A 24,636-nucleotide genomic window follows, 5' to 3' on the forward strand; every position below is an offset into this window, starting at 1 on the left:
GAGTGAAGAGATTGAATCACTTCATCGAAATCAAACATGTGAGTTGATCAAAGTACCAAAGAACCAAAAAATTGTCAAAAGTAAATGGGTTTTTTAACAGAAAAAGGACATTCCCGGTGTCGAAACAACGGGGTATAAAAGTGAGACTTGTGACGAAGGGATATACACAACGTGAGAACATTCACTACAATGAGGTATTCTCTCATATGGTAAGACACACTTTTATTCGTATTTTACTTGCCTTAGTTGCTTTGCAAGATCTCGAGTTAAAGTAGCTAGATGTGAAAACTGCGTTTCTTCATGATGAATTGGATGAGCAAATTTCTATGAGGCAAGTAGAGAGCTTTGCTATTCCAAGTAAGGAAGATCATGTTTGCTTGTTGAATAAATATTTTATGAGCTAAAATAGTTTCCTAGGCAGTGGTATAAGCATTTTAATACTTTCATGACTAGTCAAGACTACTTGAAAAGTCAGATGGATAGATCCATTTACTTTAGGAGATTGGAAAATAGTTTTTTGATTTATTTACTCTTATATGTTGATGATATGCTTATAACAACTAAGAATATGTTTGATATTAATGTGCTAAAGAGGCGGTTAAACGCTGAATTTGAGATGAAAGATTTAGGTGCTACAAAGAATATTGGATATGGAGATTTTGCATGATAGAACTACAAAAGTTTTACGCCTATCTTAGAAGAAATATATTAAGAAGATCGCGACACGTTTTATTATGCAGTCAGCAAAATCTGTAAGTACACCTTTAGCAAAGCACTTTAAACTTTCGAATAAATAATCACCACAAACTGAGGAGGAATAGCATATGTCCCGTATTCCTTATTCTAGTGTTGGGTAGGGCAATTTTGGATCAACTTGTCCGTTTGACGAGCCTAATATTTACTACTCACCTAAATATATATTTGTTATTATCTCTTCAAATTAATGAGTTGCCTTTATTATAATTCATTATATTTGACTTCTTGTTGTAAAATATTGTGTTGTGAATATATAATAGAGAAGAGATTGAGAAGAGAAAGCAAGTGAACACCAGAAATAGTAGAGAAAGCAAAGATGAGAGAGTTTTATTTCTAGTATCTCACTGTCGTGTTTCTGTGTTGTTGTGTTAGTATACATCAAAACTTAAACTCCTATTTATAGGAGAACAAGAATGTACTTATCATTAATATCAATGTATCGAATGATACATGTACAGGATAAGGGAGACGAACGTTTATTGTATAGGGAGATGTACTTAGAATATTTGATACAAATGTACCATAATAAGTACATTGGATAAGATGAATATAATTAATATTCATTCATGTATTCTATTCATTCATGTATTTCATAACACTCCCCCTTGAATATTCATTGTATTCATTATGAATGTGCATCGAATAATACTACCTCGTTAAAAACCTTAAGCCAGAAAAACCCAGTGGGATAAAAACCGGACAAAAGGGAAAAAGAGTGCAGAGCACAAAAGTTATGATATCTCCCTTTTTTGGATGCATTAATTGCCTCGTTAAAAACTTTAAGCCGAAAAAACCATATGAGAAAAAACCGGATATAAAGAAAAAAAAAGAGTGCAATGCATATATAGCCACTCCTAGGGCTAATCATTATTGCATCTTGTGAACTAGCCGCATATCAATGCTGCAATGCATAGTTCATAATATTTCCCCTCAATAGAGCCATATAGCCACTTCTGGGGCTAATCAATCTTACATCTTATGAACTCGCCGCATACCAATGCCATGTACTAATTTCTCAAAACTTGATGTTGGCAATGATTTGGTAAAAATATCTGCAAGATTATTTATGGATCGAATCTGTTTAACATCAATTTGTCGACTTTCTTAGAGTTCATGAGTATAGAAAATGTTTGAATATGCTTGGTCCTATCACCTTTGATATATCCTCCCCTGACTTGTGCAACACAAGCAGCATTATCTTCATAAATTATAGTGGGAGAATTTGTAACCGGTATTAAGCAATAAGAATTATGAATATGTGTTATAACAGATCTTAATCAAACACACTCTCTTCTAGCTTCATATAAAACAATAATCTCAGAGTGGTTAGAAGATGTAGCTACTAGCAATTGCTTTGTAGAACGCCAAGAAATAGCGGTGCCGTTATAACAAAATAAATACCCGGTTTGAGAGCGAGCCTTATGTGGATCAGATCTATATCCAGCATCAGCATATCTAACTAAACCAGAGTTAGTGGAATCCTTGGAATAATATAATCCTAAATCTATGGTTCCTCGGAGATAACGGAAAATATGTTTAACTCCATTCCAATGTCTCCGAGTTGGCTCAGAACTAAAATGTGCCAATAAATTTACCGCAAAAGCGATATCCGGTCTCGTACATTGTGCTAAGTACATCAAAGCCCCAATTGCATTGAGATATGGTACTTCATCAGATTCTCTAGGACGAAATGGGTCCTTTTGGGGATCTAGAGACCTTACAACCATAGGGGTGCTCAATGGGTGAGTTTTGTCCATGTTGAAACGTTTAAGCAATCTTTCAACATATGCTAATTGATGGACGATTATTCCATTTGCTTTATGCTCAAGCTCTAAACCAAGACAAAGTTTGGTTTTACTCAAATCTTTAACTTCAAACTTCATTTTCAAATATTCAGCAGTTTCAGCTAACTCTTCTAGAGTTCCAATTAAATTTATATCGTTGACATAAACTGCTACAATAGCAAATCCGGTTTCTGATTTCTTAATAAACACGCATGGACAGATAGGATCATACATGTACCTTTCCTTAATTAGGTACTCACTTAGGCGTTGACACCACACGCGACCGGATTGCTTTAACCCATACAAGGATCTTTGCAATTTTATTAAGAATAAATTGCGAGGAGTGCATGCTTCAGGCATTTTGAATCCCTCAAAAAATTTTCATATATATATCAGAGTCTAATGAGCCATATAAATATGCCGTCACAACGTCCATAAGACGCATTTCCAATCTTTCAAAGATTGTTAGGCTAATGAGAAAACGAAATGTAATCATATCCATCACAGGTGAATATGTTTCATTATAATCAATCCCAGGTTTCTAGGAGAATCCTTGGGCAGCGAGTCGGGCTTTATACCTGACAACCTCATTTTTCTCATTTCGTTTTCGGATAAATACCCATTTATATCCAACGGGTTTTACATTATTGGGGATACGAGTTACAGGTCTAAAAACCTCTCGTTTAGTTAGGGAAGCTAATTCAGCTTTAATTGCTTCCTCCCACTTAGGCTAATCTTGCCTTTGACGACATTCAATAATAGATTGCAGCTCACAATCATCATCCATAATTTTATGAGCAACTGAGAATGCAAAAGTATCATCAATGATGATTTCATTTCGATCTCAAATTTCATTACAATATGTAATGGAATTCTCAGTATTCCCGGGGCTAGTGCTTCTTTCATGGGTTTGCGCCTCTTCAGGGGCAATAAGCTCTTTGGGAGCAAGCACAATGCCAGGCTCTTCTGGAGTGGATTCCGGATTCTTTCCCCTTCGTTTTCAAGGGATAATATCTTTTGATCCTATTGTATACCACACTTCAAGTGCGCAAGTAAACGTGCAAATGCGACATTGCGCGTAGATAATAAGCAAACATGGGACCATCTACAGGATGCATCCACTAGTACCATAAAATATCGAAATGGTCCACTTGGTGGTTGTATTGGTCTACAAATATCACCTTGAATTCTTTGCAAGAATAAAGGAGATTCAAAATCAACCTTCGTTATAGAAGGTTTGATAATGAGCTTTCCTTGTGAGCAAGCCTCACAATTATAATCTTTGGACAACAATACCTTTATATCCTTTAAAGGATGCCCTTTTGTATTTTGAATTATCCTACGCATCATTGAAGCGCCAGGATGACCAAGGCGATCATGCCACAATCCAAACTGATCATGGCTTACCAATCTCCAGGATGTGGTGACGTAGGTTTCAACGGCCTTAATCATGACACAATACAAACACATAAAAGAAGCTTCTAGCTTCTCATGGATGGTCTTCAGGCCCATCTTATAAGAGGAAATGCCAATATATTCCTTATCTTGCTCATAAATAGGCTCAATATGGTACCCATTACGGCATACATATTTGAAACTGAGCAAATTCCTTTTGGATTTAATGCTTAGAAATGCATTTTCAATATGCAGGATGGTGCCATTTGGCAAAATAATTGTGGCATTCCCAAAACCATCAATAATGGGAACAAGACCTGATATTGTATGGATTTGCGCCTTACGCAATGTCATACTCGAGAAAAAGTGTCTACTACAAAATATAGTATGTGTTGTTGCACTATCAAGCAAACAAACATCTTCCTTTTTCTCGGTATTTTTCATTTGTATTTATATTGACAACTTCAGGTGTCAAGTATCATAAAAGTTGCATATTAGTTATATAGTCGAATAAAATTTCAAAAATAAATATTATATAAGGTTCATAAGCATTTCATAAAGAACAATAAAAAGTAATACATTTAAAGTGAAACAACATAAAATTCGAAATTCAAATTATCATCAACCAATCTGATTTATCAAAGTAATCAGAGGTCCTCAAAGAAATCAAAGACATCCAATGATGCATTTGCTACTTCGGGGAGCAAGAGGAGTCCCACCAATGGAGATATTGTTGGCATCAAAGTGGTTATGGCAGTAGGATTGATTTCAATGGCATGAAATTCACCACGCTTGCCCGTATTCTTTAGAGATGTCTGGTATAGGTCAACAAAATGTTTTGGCGTACGACAGGTATGTGACCAATGCGCAGTCATGCCACAGCGATGACAAATACTTTCATTAATCACCTTCTTTGGCTTCTTTTCTTTGCCATGATTCAGGCCAAAGTTTGATTTCCTAGGGCGATTAAATTTCTTGCCATCCCTTCTAGGATTATGTTCTTGCCTGCGCTTATAGCCCTTAAAATGGCCAGTATTTTTCTTAAAGTTAGCATGCGCTTCAAGCAATGCTTTTGAGCCAGCAGGTCTAAGATCATGATTTTTTAGCAGCAATTCATTAGTTTGCTCGGCAGTAAGAAGCACATAAATTAATTCAGAGTATGTGGCAAACTGACGTTACCGGTATTGCTGTTGCAATACAATATTTGAAGCATGGAAGGTGGAGAAAGTTTTTTCTAACAATTCCGCATCAGTGAGTTTGATACCGCATAATTCAAGCCGAGAAACGATATCAAATAAAGCAGAATTATAGTCGACACCGATTTAAAATCTTGCGATCCGAGATTTTGCCAATCATATTGTGCTCGAGGGAGGATAACAGTTTTGGTATGATCATACCTATCTTTCAACCTCCTCCACAAGATATGAGGATCTCGAACGGATAAATATTGAGTCTGCAGGCTCTCATGCAAATGACGGCGAATAAAAATCAGCACATTTGCTTTATTGCTTTCATTTGAGGTTCCATCCTCTGTAATTGTATTAGCGAGACCTTGTCATTGGAGGTGCATTTCCATGTCAAGGCACCAGGATAGATAATTCTTTCCACTCACTTTCAGGATATGGAATTTGGGCTTTTCAATATTTGCCATAATCCTTACAAAAATAAATCCTTAAATTAATTAAAAAGATTTTCAAATATCCACCGCTACTTCAGGAGCAGAAAGATACTTTTAGATCTAGAATATGGCTTCGAGCCAAGAAAAATAAAAATGAAGAATTGATAGAAGAAGATGAAGTATAAGTTGATTAATAAAAATAATACCCACATTGCAAAACTTACTTACTCAGTCGATAGATCCTCGTGCTGATAACTTGTTGTAAAATATTGTGTTGCGAATATATAATAGAGAAGAGATTGAGAAGAGAAAGCAAGTGAACACCAGAAATAGTAGAGAAAGCAAAGATGAGAGAGCTTTATTTCTAGTATTTCACTGTCGTGTTTCTGTGTTGTTGTGTTATTATACATCAAAACTTAAACTCCTATTTATAGGAGAACAAGAATGTATTTATCATTAATATCAATGTATCGAATGATACATGTATAGGATAAGGGAGACGATCGTTCATTGTATAGAGAGATGTACTTAGAACATTTGATACAAATGTACCATAATAAGTACATTGAATAAGATGAATATAATGAATATTCATTCATGTATTTCATAACACTTCTCTCTCTTTTTTCATAGTGTATGCCTTTATATTAAAGATCAAAAGAATGCATAATTTTTCGCGGTAGTTATATGTTTTGGGATAAGGGAACTCTTTATATCATTTATTCTCGGGCATAGCACGGTTCATGTCTGGGGAATAATTTCGTTCTTGTAGGTTGATATTGCACTGAAAATTTTTCTAATTAAGGCACATCTTGTCATCATGCACGGTTCCAATAATTTTCAAAAAGGCCTTTTAAATCAGAATAGCATAAAGTAATAGAAAGGAACTCACCTGGACTAGAGTTGTTGGAAGATTAGTGGCTTGGTCAATTATTTTTACTTAACTGACTTGGTCAATTGAAACGTGGCAAGACTAAGCTTTCTTTTTCTTTTTATTTGCATACTCTTCCCTAAACATTGCCTTCATGCTGACATTTGATATTCTAAATGCCAAGAAACCCTCAATTCTTATCGTAAAGATTGGCTTTCTCGAGTTTTCCACAAAAAAGAGTAACAGTTAAGTACTATCTAAGAATGTAATTGAATGGTTGCCTTTTTAAATTCAAGCATTTATTTGAAGGCCGTAACCTTTTCATTTAAGCCCACTATAAATAGTAATTATTTTCACAATGAAAAATGTTTCTGATAAGTTAATATCAAGTACTCTTTACAATGGTTTAATGTCGTTTTGTAATAGTCCAAATAGGGTGCACATCATTAGTCTTCCATAATTCGACATTGCATACTTTTTCCTTCTTGGTCAATACTAATTTTCTAGCAATTGGCGAAGAAGCAATAAGATATAAATTTTCATATTTAAATATGATCTCAATGAGACGATGATAAATCTTTGTAGATCTTGTTGCTTATTCACGTCATATTTTGCACCAGGAAAAAGTTATTTACTTCACTCCTACCTTCTTTGAAATTAGGAGGTCAGAATTCCTCCCAAGAAAAGGTTTCTATAAAAAACATGTGTCATCGTACTCTTATTTCAAAAACAGCAGAAAGCCACAATTAAAGTAGTATTAGTAACTATGAAGTTCATGATTAACGAAAACAATATATTGTATAAAAAAAAATAGTTTTTTTGTCCATTTCTTACTCCTTACATTGCATTATGTCGTCAACAAAATTGAAGAAAGTTATCATAAACTGTACCCAGGCTTATCCTTTAGTTTTCAGTTTTGTTTTTTGGTTGTTGGTTTTTCCCCCTTCGTGCATCCCATTATGTCATTAACAAATTGAAGGAAGTTTTTACGAAATAAATCTGCTATTCTTTTAGGAACGCTATAACTGAAGGACTCGGTTCATTATTATTATGAGAAGCAAAATATTCTTGACATTGATTAAATTATAGAAAAGAAAAAAAAAAAAAAAAAGAAAGAAAGAAAGCCATGCCAAGCATGGGTAAGAGCAATGGTTTACCTAACAATTCATAAAGGAATCCATAAATCGTTATGTAGATAACTCTTTCCGTTGCTTAGATACCACATGATTTAACAAAAACCAAGAACTTAATGCCCTATTTGTCACGTTACGTATATTATATTAAGCAAATTCTCCTACCCATTTTACTTCTTAATAACTCCTAATCCTGTTTTGATAATTAAATATACGATATATAAAATTTTAAAACTAAAATTTCAAATAATTAAATATTATTTAGCAAATGACCCACACAAAGCTCAAGCATCGACATGGTCAAATGTTCCATTGATTCCAAAGTATCATCTTGTTATTGCGATGAACACATCGAAACTCGACTATTCTTACTTTTCTTTAAAGATGAAAACGGAGGAATACTTTGCTCATGCCGGAAAAAGTTGTCAGGATCGACCGCGGTCTTCACACGTACCAACCTGTCAAAATTGTTCTTGAAGTATTTCTTTCCCCAAACGCTGGCTTGCTTATAACTTGTGTCGCCTATCACATTGTTCATTCCTATGTCGAGATCCCTGTAGTTGATGTAGGCCTCTCGAGGCGATTTCGACACATACTGCTCCATATAACCGTAGAAGCTTCGTATCCAACTCACATGCTTTGGCGCAGCCTCGTTGCCTCCAGTGGTCCAGGCCGTTATGTGCTGGATCTTGTACAAAATCCCAGCTCTGTGAGGGAAGGGAATGGCAGATTCAGAAATTTCTGCCATTTTCCCGCCATAGGGGTTCCAAATCATTATAGGCACCCCTTGATCTTCCTCAAAGAATCTCTCCCACATGCCCTCTAAGTCACTCTCAGGGATTGGCTCCTTCACATAATCCAATTTGTTCTTGAAGAAAGTTTTGGTGTTGGAGCTCCTGTTGAGCAAGACTTCCAAGGGTGTTCCGCTCGGAAACCCCGCGAAGTAGAGGACGGACTCAATCCAGCTCATCTCGGTGCAGTCCTGTCTCGTGACGTTGAGCTCCGGGAAGCGGCTCCTTGTCACCTCAAGGAGCGAGTTGACCCCGCCGAGGTAAAGGGTGTTGAAAATGGCTTGCATCGTCCTCGTCCCGTTGGGGCCGGAGTTGTAGCTCTGCAAGATCAGCCGTATGAATAGGTCGTCGGGGAGCTCGTTTGCAACAAGCTGCCACTGGTGTACGAGCTTCGTCGCATTTTGTTCCAACGTCCTCAGGATCGTGAACACGGTCACGGTTGACGGCACCGGGACTAGCTTGACTTTCCAGGACACTACTACACCGAAGCTGCCACCTCCTCCACCTCGGATTGCCCAAAAGAGATCTTCCCCCATTGCTACTCTATCTAGGAGCCGACCCTGGGCGTCGACCAACTGCACGTCAATTACATTATCGGCAGCAAGGCCATATTTGCGCAGCAGCGTGCCGTAGCCTCCACCGCTGAAGTGCCCGCTGACGCCAACTGTGGGGCAAAGGCCGGCCGGAAAGCCTAGGGTTTTGCTCTTCTCAGCGATCCTATAGTAAAGCTCACCGACCGTTGCACCCGACTGGACCCACGCAGTTTTGTCCTCCACATCCACAGAGATCAATTGGAAATTCGCCATATCGACAATGACAAATGGGACTTCGGACAAATACGAAAGGCCTTCATAGTCGTGACCGCCACTTCGGGTCCTCATTTGGAGTCCGTACTGTTGGGAGCAGATAATGGTGGCTTGGACATGAGAGACGTCGAGCGGCGTCACGATGTAATTAGGTTTCGGAGCAGAAGGAGTCAAGAAGCGCAGGTTCTGTATGGTAATGTCCAAGACAGAATAGTACCAAGAGTTGATTGGAGTATAAACGAGTTTAGAGATTGCAGATGCGTTTCTGGAGTGAAGAGAGAGGCATTGCAGGAAACCATCAGGAATACTGGTAGCAAAAGCTACCAAAGGAGCTGCCAAGAGAAAGAGAAGTGCAAAGTGATGGTGCAAAGTGAAGTATGCCATCTTTTTTACTCTGCCTTAGAGCATAACCTGTCGACCGTACTTATGGGAATAGTCAACATTTGGACAATCTCAATCTTGCCAAGTTATTTCTGTGAATATATTATTCGATTGATTGCAATAAAAATATAAACCAGAAGATAATGTCTTTAAAATACACTTCTCTCTTCTCGGTCAAAGTTAGCATCCGCCTCAGAACAAAATCTTGCCAAGTTATTTTCTGTGAATTTATTATTCGATTGATTGCAATAAAAATATAAACCAGAAGATAATGTCTTTAAAATGCACTTCTCTCTTCTCGGTCAAAGTTAGCACCCGCCTTGGAGCACTAAAAATATAAACCAGAAGATAATGTCTTTAAAATACACCTCTCTTCTAGGTCAAAGTTAGCATCCGCCTTGGAACAAAATATTGCCACGTTATTTATGTGAATTTATTATTCGATTGATTGCTTTGGTGAATCACGTTATCCACGGATACGAATTACATCTGCATCCTATTCTCTCTCTCTCTCTCTCTCTTTTCCTCAATTATTTTTTCTTTGTATACAATACGAAGAAGTGTCGAAGCGAGACGTGATATCTTGACAAGTGTTAATTTTTAGAATAAGATAATGACAAAATGTCTACGGTGATTTGACCTTAATTAGGGCTATGTGGTATATATTTGTATGAATGATTACTTTTAGCAAACTACATATAGAAAAATCATTACAGAAAGACCCTATGAAACATATCAATTACATATTAAAACCCTCCTCTTCAATTCAAAATATGCCTAAGAATTGAAAGACTGGATCTCAATGGTGCGTGTCGCATACTATGTAATCCTTTGGTGAAAATGTTCGTCAGCTGATCCGCTGTAGACACATAGCAAACATATAGATTGCCATGAGCAACTAGCTCTCAAGCAAAGTAAATATTCAACTCGATGTGTTTGGTGCGAGCATGAAACACAAGGTTGAGAGCAAGGTAGGTGGTGGGTTGTCACAATATATGGTGAGAGGAAAAAAAAAAGGATGACCCCTAGCTCACGAAGTAAATGGTGAATCCAAATTGTCTCAACAACATAGTGAGTTATGGCACGATACTCAACCTCTGAATTATAAAGGGCCACGCTAGGTTGCTTCTTGGCACCTAGCTTCTTGGCACCCATGGAACAAGATTGGTGCCGAGAAAGACACAAAAACCCAAGGTGGATCATCGAGTATTAAAGCACTTAGCCTAGTCCTCATTTGCATAAGCAATCAATGAATTGGGAGAACGCCACTCACTAAGAAGCAAACCATGGGTGGATACACTAGCTACATACCTATATTAGGGGTGTTAATAGTTCAGGTTAGGTTTCCACAATACCCGAATTGAACCGAACCATATGGAAGTGCATGTATTTTGACCCAAAGCAAGACTCGACGGTTGGCTCGGTTTCTAAGTTCATCGCATGAAGCCCACTTGGTGTACCTCCTTTATTCTCTCCTCCCATCCTTTACCCATTCTTTGGAACCAAAAAAGAAAAATTGAATCTTTTCAAGCTGACTTCCTTCCTCTCTTCACAAAAGACAATGAGTTGTCCTCTTTTCATGCTCCAGTTGAGACGATGAACTTTATTGCCGGTGACCTCGCAACCTTATGGCCCCTCTGAGCTCACCGACACAAACCAAATGCCTAGATCAACCTAATCGTGCCTATATCTCTCTCTCCTTCCCCTTTCAACCTCAGATAGGGACCGATTTGACCCGTCGACATAGGATCAACCCAAATTTGAAGATGAGTCAAGCCCTAGTTCTAGGGCTTGCTCGAGCACCACTAGAGTGAGCATCAAATCTCAGCTTGTTGTTGTCGCCCGTTATCCTTGTCGACAAAGGAAGGCTCTAGTCGTGTTAGGCTTAGCAGGTGCGAGTAGATAGAGAGATGCATTTAAGGTTGCTATAAATAGAGACGAGGGAGGGGAGACACAGTGGGGCAACAATGTTGTCCGAGGGTTGGAGCAGCGGCGGCGAGACAAAGAGGGAGATGGAAATATTATCAAGCTGTTAACGAGGACGAAGTCAAGAGTTGTGTTCTTGACGATGGAGGTGCAGATGACAATAGGGAGGGAGATACCTAGAGAAACCTTGTAGCACTAACAAGAGATTCACAATTTCAATTTGTAGAGTCAGAGAGTGTATATTTTGATGTGATCGGTTTGGTTATTTTTTACACCCCTAACTAGAAGATGAGGTAATCAGTGTTGATTTGTGAATTGACTAACCAAGATCAGTGTTTTTTTTTTTTTTTTAGTACTAAAGTGATCACTTTTTCATTGAGATTGGTATTGAAGTGATCACTTTTAATAACAATTGACACTGAAGTTATCATTTTTTTTGTAATGACTGGCACTGAAGTAATCAATTTTTTAGCTTACTACATGATGTCGTTTAGAGATTATATGCTAAATAGGCACGCCGGCAAACCATGTAGGATTGAGAAATTAATAAAATATTGCCATGCCAGATTTTCGACAACTCATATGAGAGTTGGCACTTAAAGTGATCGTTTTTTTATATATATATATAAAAGTGGCACTTAAGTGAGCGAATGAAAAGTTGGCACTAAAGTAAGCGTCATACACAAGTTAAGGCACTTCTGATGTACTTCTCCCTTCGTCATAATCTAGTCTAGCTTGCTACTTAAATCCCTATGCAACAAGGCAATATTTGAAGCATTTGATAATTCCATCGGATTTTTCCTTGACCTTAAAAACGTATTTACAACCAACTAATTTCTTAGAAGGATAAGGTGGTACAATATTCCAAGTGTGGCTAGTAACCAAGGTGATAAATTCATCTGCCATTGTTGCTTTTCAACGTTGATCAGGAATGGCCTTAGAGTAGCAAGCCGGTATATCTTTGTGGAAAGAGACATTAAAAATTTTGCCGGGTTTTAAATTCTACATTTGTTGCGGTTTGCGCAAGATGAGTGGAGAGCTGAAATGGAATGCACAAGTTGGACAAAGAGGAAGAGATGATTTTCCGGTGTCTATTGAGGGAAGAATCAGTTCAGAGAGGAGACAGGTTGGAACAAAGGAAATCAGTTCAAGGAGAGGGGCAGTGGAGGGGAAAAAGAAACGGAAGTAGGTTGGATGGGTTGAGAGGAGGAAAAAGGTAGGCTGGGATATTGGGCTAAAGAAAATGAAAGAGGCAATGAGATGGCTAAGCCGGATGACAGGAGAGAGGGCAAGAGGGAGGAAGAAGGACGAACAGGCCTCTCGGAAGAAAGAAAAAGATAAGGGTTTGACTTGTAATGATGGGTGACAGGACTAAGGGCCGAAGGATTTTATCTAAAGGTAAAATTCTCTACATCAAATAGAGCCTCATGACTAATAAACATACGGCCGCTTGACCTTTGCAATTTGACATGTACCAAAGAAATACAGATGGAACAAAATGAGGTGCAAACTCATGAGAGACACAAGACAAATGAAAGGATAACAACCACACCCAAAAACATGAAGAAACGAGTAATCAAACGAGAACCCAAATGTACAGTGGAAAAGGGAACATCAGGAAGGACAAGAGCTGTAAACAGCAGGTAAGAAGAGCATCAACTGAACATAAAAGAGGCATACAAGCATGAGTTAATAAGATCCGAGACATTTCAATTAAGTGTCTGATTTTGCATTTTGCAAAACCATTCTGAGATGGGGTGTTTGGACAAGAAAGACGTGGAACAAATCACTAGTGTATTCACCCCTACCATCATATTGTAAAATTTTGGGACATTACGTAGATTTTCGATAAAACAACAAAAGTGATGAAGTTGTGTTGGCACCTTGAAATTATTTTTCCTAGGAAAGATCCAAGCATACTGAGAGTTGTCATCAATGAATAACCCAAAGAATTTCAAACTAGAATTAGATAAAATTTGGACTAGACATCATAATGAATTACAACTAAAAGAAAACATGCATGATGACTAACAGATTCAGAAGGCAATCAGAATTGCCAAACAGACAAAACTCACAAGATACTAACTTATAACTAGAATTGTAAGCACGACACAAAACTTGTTTATTTGAATGACCAAGACAAACATGGCGCACATGGGTGGTAGAAGATGCCACGACAAGATGCTAGTGTGATGATATCAATGAGTTAGAAATCAGGCCGAAACCATGAGATGAGTTAGCTTGAAAAACTTTTACTTCTCATTAATCCTCGAAAGAAAAGAAATTAAAAACCAAGAAAAATATGAAATATTGTTGAAATATAAGTTAAGATTCATAAGAAAGTTACTCGTTACTTGACACCCAATGCAGTATTTAAATATCCATATACTCTTATCGTTCGTAATAAAAACTTTTTTCCTAAAATAGATGGTAACATAATACATCAATATCAAAAACACCCCATTTCGACACATTTTTCAAGGACTCGCGGCTGTATCGTTAAGGATGATATGATGCCACAGGTCCTCTCTCCTCAAATAAAAATCTTTACATATACACATGAACATGAAGTGACATGATAAGTTGTCCGAACTTCATGACGCACGATACTAAGGTTTTTTTTTTTTTAATTATCTTGAGGAGGTTCTTATGTTTTAGTTATCTTTCGATTGATTATTATAGTATCGCTACAGTGATTGTGATGGATAGTTCAAGTAAATTATGTTTGTGTCGGTATGTTGCCATCAACTTCCAATAAGTGAAAACAATTATTATCAGCTAATTATGGAAAATGCTAAATATGTTTTCGACTTGAGAAGGTTCTTATGTTTTACTTGTCCTTCGATTGATTACCATAGCATCGCTACAGTGCCTGTGATGGATAGCTTCAAGTAGATTATATTTGTGCCGGCAGATTGTCATTGATATCTATTAAGATTTTTTTATTTGTAATTATGAAAATGAAAATAATTATTATCGGCCAATCCAACCACAGTAACAATTTAATGAATCGAATCTATAACCATTTAGAGATATATTTTGTAAAAAGATAGAGTTCTAGTTGTACTTCATTCCACCATAATCTCCATCATCTATTTACATCGGGCAAACGAGCAAGTTTCGTAGTGAACATGAAAGATGAAAATTACTCCAAAAAGAATATGAAAAGTCAACGCATGGGTAAAAAAGAGAAATTGTCCCGCCCAAGATGATTATAGTGCTTGGGAGATGAGCATGGACTCTTCTGTTGCAAGATACGCTCTAGATTCAGGAGATTTGTACGGATTATAATTGATACATTTAACCGAGGATTGCGATCAATCTAGGATAAGATTTGATATACCTAGATTAGAGAATTTATAATTTCTTTTTATTAATCATTCTTCGTACTATATCTTAGTCCTCTTGTAAAAACAGAAGATACATGAATGAGAAGTGCACAACATACAATTTCTCTTCCCAATTTCTTCTCTTCGTTTCTCTCTTTCCATCTAAAATTATGACATGGTATTAGAGCTTCAGTTCCTTCTCTACATAGCTTTCACACCTTTCCTGATTGCCCTCCGGATAATTTTGCACCTTTGTTGTTGTAGGAACACTAGCTTGTAAAACAAGGTTAGCACTCCAGTGTAGGTAACAATATCTGTACACTTTCAAAAAAACCAAAAGTTGCATTCCCTTACCGACACCATGACTAAAGATCACCCATCGGCTTAAGAGGAGTCAACCTTGCAAGAAAATTTGTCAATCCAAGAACCTACCTTGGACCCCACCTGCTGAAGTCATGAACCAATGGATAACGTACTTCACAATTTATTATTTTGTACATGTAACTATTGTTAGTAGTATGCCCTAAATTAACTTATTAATAAATAATTTTTTAAAAAAAAAGGTAAAGCTTCATGCATGTGCACGAATTCGTGCACATGCACGAGCGTAATGGTCAGCGGTTGCTGACCATTACGCACGTAGCATTGATGGTCAGCAACCGCTGACCACCATGCCACAATCGTGCATGAGCAGTTGCTCATGCACGATCGTCCACTATGGACGATCAGCAACGGTTGCTGATCGTCCATTGATCAGCAACCGTTGCTGGTCATTTTTGATATAAAATGAGTGAGGGACGAGTGTAAAAGAGCTGCTGAAAAATTGAAAAAGACTTCGTGTGTATTGTCTTCTTGTTCCGGATCCGCTCTTCACCATGAACAAATATTTAGAGTTCTCTAGTTGCTGAATATTGAGAAAAAGTGTGCGTGTGTTCTTGTGTCTTTGAGACACGAGGAAGAGAAACAATTCTCTCGTTCGGGCCGTGACTATTATACATCAAGAATACGACGGATTCTTTCCACGTGATTGCTAGCACGATCGAAGTTGTGGATATCCGAAAGTTCTCTCCTCCGTTCGACGTTCGTTGTTGGTGTGTCCGAACTAGAGGTCCGACGCTTGTGGGACTCAAATTGTAGAACAACCGAACCGACTCGTTTCAAAGTGCACTTTGAGAGGTATTTCGTTTAACTCCTTTTATGTTTAGATTTTTGATTAAAACGCACGAACAACGCCTAAGGAGAATCATGTGTAATATTTATCTTTTGTTTCCGCTGCGTTTATTTCGTTAATTTTCTTATACATGATTCATGAAATTCCAACAGTGGTATCAGAGCCAACCTTAGGCGTTTTCGTGCGTTTAATTGATTTATAGTTCAAATATGTTTTTGCGTTCTAATGGGCAATTTATTTTGTTAAGAGAATTGGTTCTCTTATTCTTATGTGGTTTATAGAAGTTGATTAATTTATATGATAAATTTAATCAACTAAGCAAAAATTAGAACTAAATCAATTTTGAATCAAAAATCCGTAATTTGTTATACTTTGTGTTTATATTCTACAAGTGATATGCAGAATTTTATGCATGCCTTCCAGAGCTTTAAATTTTGAATTTATGGCTCATAAGGAAGGGTGGTGATCATGGAAAAATCCCTAAATGTTGTGATTATTGTATGGATGAATGTATGATGATTACGGGTATTCTTTTGGGGATGTAATTATTAAATGGAGGCTGCGTCCTTCCTTTTATATTTATTTTTATGAAATGTAATTTTAGTATAGTATTTCAATTATTGATGTAAATACTACAAGAGAGGAGGAGCCATTGGAGGAGCCATTAAACCGGTGAGCTCTTTGGGCCCGGTCTTTGAAGAGTTCAAAGATTGAAGAAAAAGTGAAGAGCAGGTCCATATAATTAAAACATTAAAATGGCTAAATGGGTCTCTTTGGCTCGAGACCCATTGAACCATAATTCCATGATCACCACATAGGATAGATATTATGTGATATCTATTTATTTATTGTGTTTATGGTATCGTGCATGTTAAACCGGTTAATGTGCAAAGTGAGACCGTTAATAACGACCCAAATCTCCTTACAAAGAATATTAAGTCGAAACGGGTTTCGGACTCGTGGCCTTCCATCGTCGTGGTTTGATCCAATATTATAGTGGTTAATTAACCGGTTATGGATACATAGGGTTAATTACCATTTATAATATTGACCACTCCATTATGCATATGATGCTGTGGGGTTGGAGCCAAATGATTTCCAATAACTGTTAGGTGAGGGAATTATTTGTGTTTTCAATACTTGCATGAGACGATGGGCTAGACTTAACTATGATCATGATGCCAATAACTGTTAGGTGAGGCTTTCATGGTCTAGAGGCCGAAGTTATGATTGGGACTCGCATATGATGTGTTGAACAAGCTGGTTCACTCACTAAGTTCATAGGACACCAATAACTGTTAGGTGAGGTGGACTTTGGACTAGTGGGACCAATCCCCACTAGTAATCTTTACCCAACAAAGATTACCGCTTCCCATCTTAAGGAGTATGGGATTCGAATATAAATTTAGTGGGAGGATCTATTTCATTTAAAGGCCAAAATGAAATAGTTACTTTGAAAGATACAACGGCTAACAATTTATTTTCTGCAAAGATATATTATTACTCCGAAAATGGTGACCACAAACCCACTCGCTTCTATACTTGACAAGAATTGTTTATTTGGACCCAATTTCACCGATCGGGTGAGGAATTTGAGAATTGTTCTCAATTCAGAAAAATTGGGTATGTGCTTGATGAAAAGATGCCAACCTCCTTTCCTGAGGGTGGGACCCAAGAGGAGCGTGTCACTTATGATAAGTGGCGTGATGATGACTTAAAAGTTAGGTCATATATGCTTGCTTCTATGAATAATGAATTACAGAAGAAGTATGAATCTATGGAAGATGCTGGGTCGATCATTTTGCACTTAAAGGAATACTTTGATGAGAATGGTCGAACCTCTAGATATGAGATATCTAAGGCATTGTACCGTATGAGGATGGCTGAAGGATCATCTGTTAATGATCATGCTTTGAAAATGATCGGCACATTGAAGAATTGGCTAGGCTGAATCTCGTTATGGACAATGAGTTAGCTGTGGATTTGATCCTCCAATCTTTACCCGATTCCTTCTCTGGTTTTGTCCAAAACTTCCACATGCATAAGATGGAGAAAACTCTTGCTGAGTTACATAGCATGCTGGTAGTTTATGAGAAGGAAATGCATAACACGAGGCCAAACGTAGTGGCTATGGCTAAGGCTTCTTCTTCAAAGGGTAAGACCGTTTTAAAGAAGAATAAATGGAAGAGGCCTGCCAAACTTGTTGTGCAACCAAAACCCATGATTGATAAAGGGAAATGTCATTACCGTGGTGTCAAAGGGCACCGGAGGAGGAACGTAAGAGGTACCTCGCGAGCTTGAAGGTCAAGCCCAAGAACCGACCTTATGAAGGTATGGTGTCTATGCTTATTGAAACCAATCTTATGGTTAGTGCTGAATCCAACTCATGGGTTCTAGATTCTGCTGCAACTTCACATATTTGTATGTCTTTGCAGAATCTGGAAATAGCGAGATGCTAGGGCGAAATGAGATTGTCTCGACGTTTGCCAATGGAGCAAGAGTTGCTGCATTAGCTATAGGGACTTTTCGTTTATGTTTGCCTTCGGACATGTAATGGTATTAAAGAACTGTTTGCATTATAAGAATGCTGTTAGGAACATCATCTCGTACTCGTTTGGGTAAAGAGAATTATGAATTTTCTTTTGTTGATGATGTATGTTCTATTTATCATAATAGAATATGTGTTGGTTCTAGCATATTAACCAACAATCTTTATACCATTACAATGTCCGGTAATGTGATTACCAATGTCAATAAGCAAAATAGAATTGATATAAATGCCATAACTAATAAACGCCCTAGAGACGGTCCAAATAAAAAGTATGTTTGGCATCTCCGATTAGGTCATATTGGAGAAGACAGAATTAACAAGTTGAGTACCGATGGATACATTGATCCTTCAAATTTTGAGTCATACTCGACTTGTGAGGCATGTCTTCTAGGAAAAATGACCAAAGCGCCTTTGTGGGACAAAGTGCGCGAGCCGACATATTAGGATTAATACATACGATGTATGTGGACCAATTAATGAATCTGCTAGAGGCGGTTATAATTACTTCATTACCTTCACGATGATCGATCACGGTATGGTTATTTATACCTCATGAAGTATAAATCTGAATCCTTTGAAAAGTTCAAGGAATTCAAAGCTGAAGTTGAGAAACAAACAGGAAAATGTATTAAGGCTCTTCGATCGATCGAGGAGGTGAATACCTTAGTACTTGAATTCCTGGATTTTCTTAAAGAGAATGGCATTTTATCACAATGGACACCTCATGGAACTCGTAACATAATGGTGTATCTGGAACGAAGAAATCGTACTTTATTAGATATGGTACGATCTATGATGAGTTACACCGATTTGCCAATATCCCTTTGGGGATATGCCCTTGAGACAGCTGTATATATCTTTTGAATAGAGTGCCGTCCAAATCTGTTCCAACTACGCCCTATGAGATATGGCATAGTAGGAAACCTAGTCTTAATCATATTAAGATTTGGGGGTTGTCCACTTTTGTGAAAAAGCTGAAAATGGAAAAATTGGAGGCAAGATCCGAACAAGGTCGCTTCATTGGATATCCAAAGGAAACTCTTGGATATTATTTCTATTTTCATTCAGACCAAAGAATTTTGGTATGCAAGCACGCTTCCTTTTGGAGAATCGGTTCGTCCAAGAAAGTGGTCTTTGGGCGGAAAATAGTCTTACAAGAAGAAAATAATGAAGTATCAAACAACCGAGTTCGGATACCAATCTCCGATTCAGTGGGAGCTTCGATACACAACCTCTAGGAGAAGTGCGAGAACGTCTCGCCCACCTGCTCGTTATAGACACTCGGTTGATCATATTGAACCATTATTCATTGTGAATGATAGTGATCAACCCGGTGATCCTAAAACCTATGAGGAGGCGATGTTGGACATCGATTCGGTAAATGGCTAGAAGCCATGAAATCCGAAATGGATTCAATGTATTCCAATGAGGTTTGGACCTTGACCGACTCCGCCCGATGGTATTGTACCAATTGGCTGTAAATGGATCTTCAAGAGGAAGATGAATGTTGAAGGTCAAATTGAATTTATAAAGCACGGCTGGTGGCGAAAGGATATCGTCAAAAGAAGGAATTGATTATGACGAAACTTTCTCACCGTGGCCATGCTAAAATCCATTCGGATTATGTTGGCTATAGCTGCACACCTTGATTATGAGATATTCCAGATGGATGTCAAAACGGCTTTTCTAAATGGTTTTCTCAATGAGGACATCTATATGGAACAGCCATGGTTTTGAATCCAATAGTGAAAAACAGAAGGTGTGTAAGCTTAAGAGATCCATTTATGGACTCAAACAAGCCTCCAAAAGTTGGAACATTCGTTTTGATGAGGTAGTCAAATCGTTTGGCTTCATCAAAAATCCGGATGAACCTTGTGTATACAAGAAGATCAGTGGGAGTGCAATTGCATTTCTAGTTTTGTATGTTGATGATATACTTTTGATTGGAAATGATGTACCAATGATATCATCAATAAAACTATTCTTGTCACAGAAATTCTCCATGAAAGATTTAGGAGAGGCAACCTACATTTTAGGTATCAAGATCTATAGAGATAGATCAAGACGATTGATTGGCCTCTCACAATCTAAGTACATAGACAAAGTGTTAACACGGTTTAACATGCAATGTTCCAAGAGAGGATTATTGCCTTTTAGGCAAGGGATCCGTCTTTCTAAGGAGATGTGTCCCAACACTCCCGAAGAAAGAGAGCGGATGGCAAAGATACCATATGCATCCGCTATTGGAAGCATAATGTATGCTATGCTATGTACTAGACCTGATATTGCGCATGCTGTAAGTATTACCAGCAGATATCAGTCTGATCCAGGAGAAGAGCACTGGATAGCAATCAAGAATATTCTAAGTACTTGCGAAGGACTAAAGATTTATTCTTGATATATGGAGAAGGAGAATTTAAAGTTGTAGCTTATACGATTCCGATTTTCAATCGGATCCTAATGATTATAAGTCTACATCCGGGTTTGTCTTTACATTCAATGGTGGTGCGTTAGTTGGAAAAGTTCCAAACAAAATATAACTGCTGATTCCACCACCGAGGCAGAGTATGTAGCTTGCCGAAGCAGCAAAGGAAGCCGCTTGGATGAAGAAGTTTATTTCGAACTTGGAGTTGTTCCTTCAATTGAGCAACCGATCACATTGTTTTGTGACAACAATGGGGCAATAGCTCAAGCTAAGGAACCAAGGTCTCATCGAAGTCCAAGCATATTGAGAGACGCTTCCATCTCATCGAGAAATTGTTGGGAGAGGTGATATCGCCTTGCAGAAAATTGCCTCGGCAGAAACGTGGCAGATCCCTTCACTAAGGCCTTACCTCACCGCTTTTTGAAAGACATATTGACAAAATGGGTTTGAGGTAGACAAGCTGGCTTTAGTGCAATTGGGAAATTGTTGGATGTATACCCTAAAGTTACCATATAATAATTACATATTAAAGATTTCGGTTGTATTGTCAATTTGATTATTTAATTAATGGTAAAGACGTATTCATTCATTTGTCCAATTATTTTATATTGATGAATGATTCCATAAGATCGGTTGCAACTAGACCTATTCTTGAGACGTCAAGAATATATGTGACGGGTTCATAGTTAGACTGAATCTTTAAATTGTTCCCGGTCGATGGATTATTAGTGGATATTAATAATCCCGTTGAGACCGGTGTGTTCTTAACTTCGCCATTAAGTATTGGATACTTAAGGGAATGATGAGTCACATGTCACGGGTATTATGATGCCCGAGTTAGAACACAGGTGTTTGTATTAGACAAATTCACTGAACGTGACGCATATGGAACGATTAGCGACATGGAAGCTTTTAGCGTGGTCAATGTCTAATTGTTCATGCTTTGGTCTTGTGCAAATAATCCTTAGACACGAGGCACAGTGTTAACTTGTGTATCGAACAACTATGGTTCACGGGTGCACATAATGCCGGGGGTCGATCCGTCTTTATACTTGATGGTCATAGTTTGTTCATATACGAAGTTACACGTGTGCGCAATATGGAATCTGTCTCCTTGTTATATGCAAGGTATGATAATGATGTCCTATGCGATCTAATTGTGACACTGCATTGAAATCCTCGGCCGGGGTTGTAATCGAGAATAAATTGTTTATGTCTCGAATAAAATGCATGTCAATTAGATTTGTGCATATGATCGAATTAATGACTTGACAAATATTCCATGGTCTTTGTTTGATCGGGACATAGTAAGACAGAGGGATTCAATTACACCGTAGCCAAAGCCGATGGTTCATTATGTTCTTAAAGTATTCACACTATCTGGGTAGCCATGATATATTGCTAGATGTCAATCGTGGCTTGTAGGACCTAAAAGATTAATCGGGACAATTAATTCTTTTGGAAGTACTAATGTGTTAGTACAAGTCTTACTACCAGCTTAGTGATGAACCTAGGGATGTCACACACCATAAACAACTAGAGTGACGTGGAACAAGAGAGAAATATTATTGCAAATATGTTTGCAATTATTGCAATCGAATTGAGTCGATTTGAAATTAAATTAAATGAGATTTAATTTAATTTGTATTATAGTCACGAGCCTATTTGCATATGATGCACACGATGCACACGCATGCCCAAAGTGGATATATGTTAACATACCAAATAAGTTGGCTTTAGTGCAAGTGGGAGATTGTTAGTAGTATGCCCTAAATTAACTTATTAATAAATAATTTTTTTAAAAAAAAAAGGTAAAGCTTCATGCATGTGCACGAATTCGTGCACATGCACGCATGAAGCGTAATGGTCAGCGGTTGCTGACCATTACGCACGTAGCATTGATGGTCAGCAACCGCTGACCACCATGCCACAATCGTGCATGAGCAACCGCTCATGCACGATCGTCCACTATGGACGATCAGCAACGGTTGCTGATCGTCCATTGATCAGCAACCGTTGCTGGTCATTTTTGATATAAAATGAGTGAGGGACGAGTGTAAAAGAGCTGCTGAAAAATTGAAAAAGACTTCGTGTGTATTGTCTTCTTGTTCTGGATCCGCTCTTCACCATGAACAAATATTTAGAGTTCTCTAGTTGCTGAATATTGAGAAAAAGTGTGCGTGTGTTCTTGTGTCTTTGAGACACGAGGAAGAGAAACAATTCTCTCGTTCGGGCCGTGACTATTATACATCAAGAATATGACGGATTCTTTCCACGTGATTGCTAGCACGATCGAAGTTGTGGATATCCGAAAGTTCTCTCCTCCGTTCGACGTTCGTTGTTGGTGTGTCGAACTAGAGGTCCGACACTTGTGGGACTCAAATTGTAGAACAACCGAACCGACTCGTTTCAAAGTGCACTTTGAGAGGTATTTCGTTTAACTCCCTTTTATGTTTAGATTTTTGATTAAAACGCACGAACAACGCCTAAGGAGAATCATGTGTAATATTTATCTTTTGTTTCCGCTGCGTTTATTTCGTTAATTTTCTTATACATGATTCATGAAATTCCAACAACTATATCATATCCATGGCAACAATGATGATTTGTGTAACCACTTTACATAGCCCGTGGGTAGTTATATAATTTCTTGACTACACAAGTTAGAGTTGTCACTGCTCCTTTGGAAGTTAATTAATTTCTAAAACATTTAACTTGTTTACTACTTGTAATTTATATTCTAAAGATTTCACACTAGATACACTTGCCTCGTATCACACATATCAAATAAGGAATCATTTTCAAAACAAGAAGCATGGCTCCCAATCAAAGTCATCAGTGGGACAAACCCCATTGCATGCCAAACAAAAAATATCACTAGTATGTCTAACAAAATCCCCATATTACTAATACGAATGGCCTGATTATATTATTGTAAGTGCAAAGCTATTCAATTTCACAATCTTGGATCAAATTGGATGGACCATCGTGCTCCAATGCCCCTCATTAATTAAGCAATCGTCTCCTTTTTTTCTTTTTGGAATTGGCACGTTCTTGACTTACTTTTCAATCTTTGTGGACTTAGTTCCTTCCGACTCATGGACTTTCTCCATGTTACAAATGATGGACCAAAGATTTGACTGCAGATCATCTCTACTTTTATAATCCACTAGAAAAGGTTGTAGCTCATGATCATTGACACATTATTTTTAGCTGACAAGTCATATATAGGTAAAAATTCAAGACTGGGCTCCTGATCGCAACATGACTTGTTTCTTGACAAAAAAGGAGTCGTGTTAATGTTATTCCAAAAAAATTTCAATTTCCATAGCATCCTATCTAGACTAAGACATTGATTTCACCAACAATCCAAAGAAGTATTTAAAAAGTTGACTTTTTGTTAACCATTGGTCAACGATTTTCAAAAATTCAAAAAAAATGAAAAATCATTATTTTAACTCCCCGTGCATGTTTAATTAGACTTCTAATTCATCAATTTTATGAACAAGATTGAGAATTCGTTAATCTCCCCTAGCTCGACCCCTCGTTCTCTTGATTGACACGACAAAGCTCTGTCTCAAAGGATTAGGAACGGCATTTGCTTCTCCTGTGAAAAATAGGGCCACTGCACGAAAGATTGCCCTGACAAGTCCCCCGTCAAATTGCGGCCGTCCGCCACACCCCTCTTCCTTCTCTTAA

The 24,636-nt window shown here is 37.7% G+C and overlaps 1 protein-coding gene and 1 pseudogene across 1 annotated transcript; one reads left to right on the top strand and one right to left on the bottom strand.

Moving 5' to 3' along the window:
* The window catches only part of LOC120286355, a 68,447-nt pseudogene that overhangs the window by 30,460 nt on the left and 13,351 nt on the right, over window positions 1–24,636 (top strand).
* LOC104441221 (berberine bridge enzyme-like 26) lies at window positions 7,812–9,614 on the bottom strand. The gene has a single exon (XM_039311005.1). It carries the CDS (start codon window positions 9,536–9,538, stop codon window positions 7,892–7,894), a length of 1,647 nt encoding a protein of 548 aa, XP_039166939.1. The 5' UTR covers window positions 9,539–9,614; the 3' UTR covers window positions 7,812–7,891.

Source organism: Eucalyptus grandis, chromosome 4 (genome assembly GCF_016545825.1).
Source record: "Eucalyptus grandis isolate ANBG69807.140 chromosome 4, ASM1654582v1, whole genome shotgun sequence".
Taxonomy (NCBI): domain Eukaryota; kingdom Viridiplantae; phylum Streptophyta; class Magnoliopsida; order Myrtales; family Myrtaceae; genus Eucalyptus; species Eucalyptus grandis.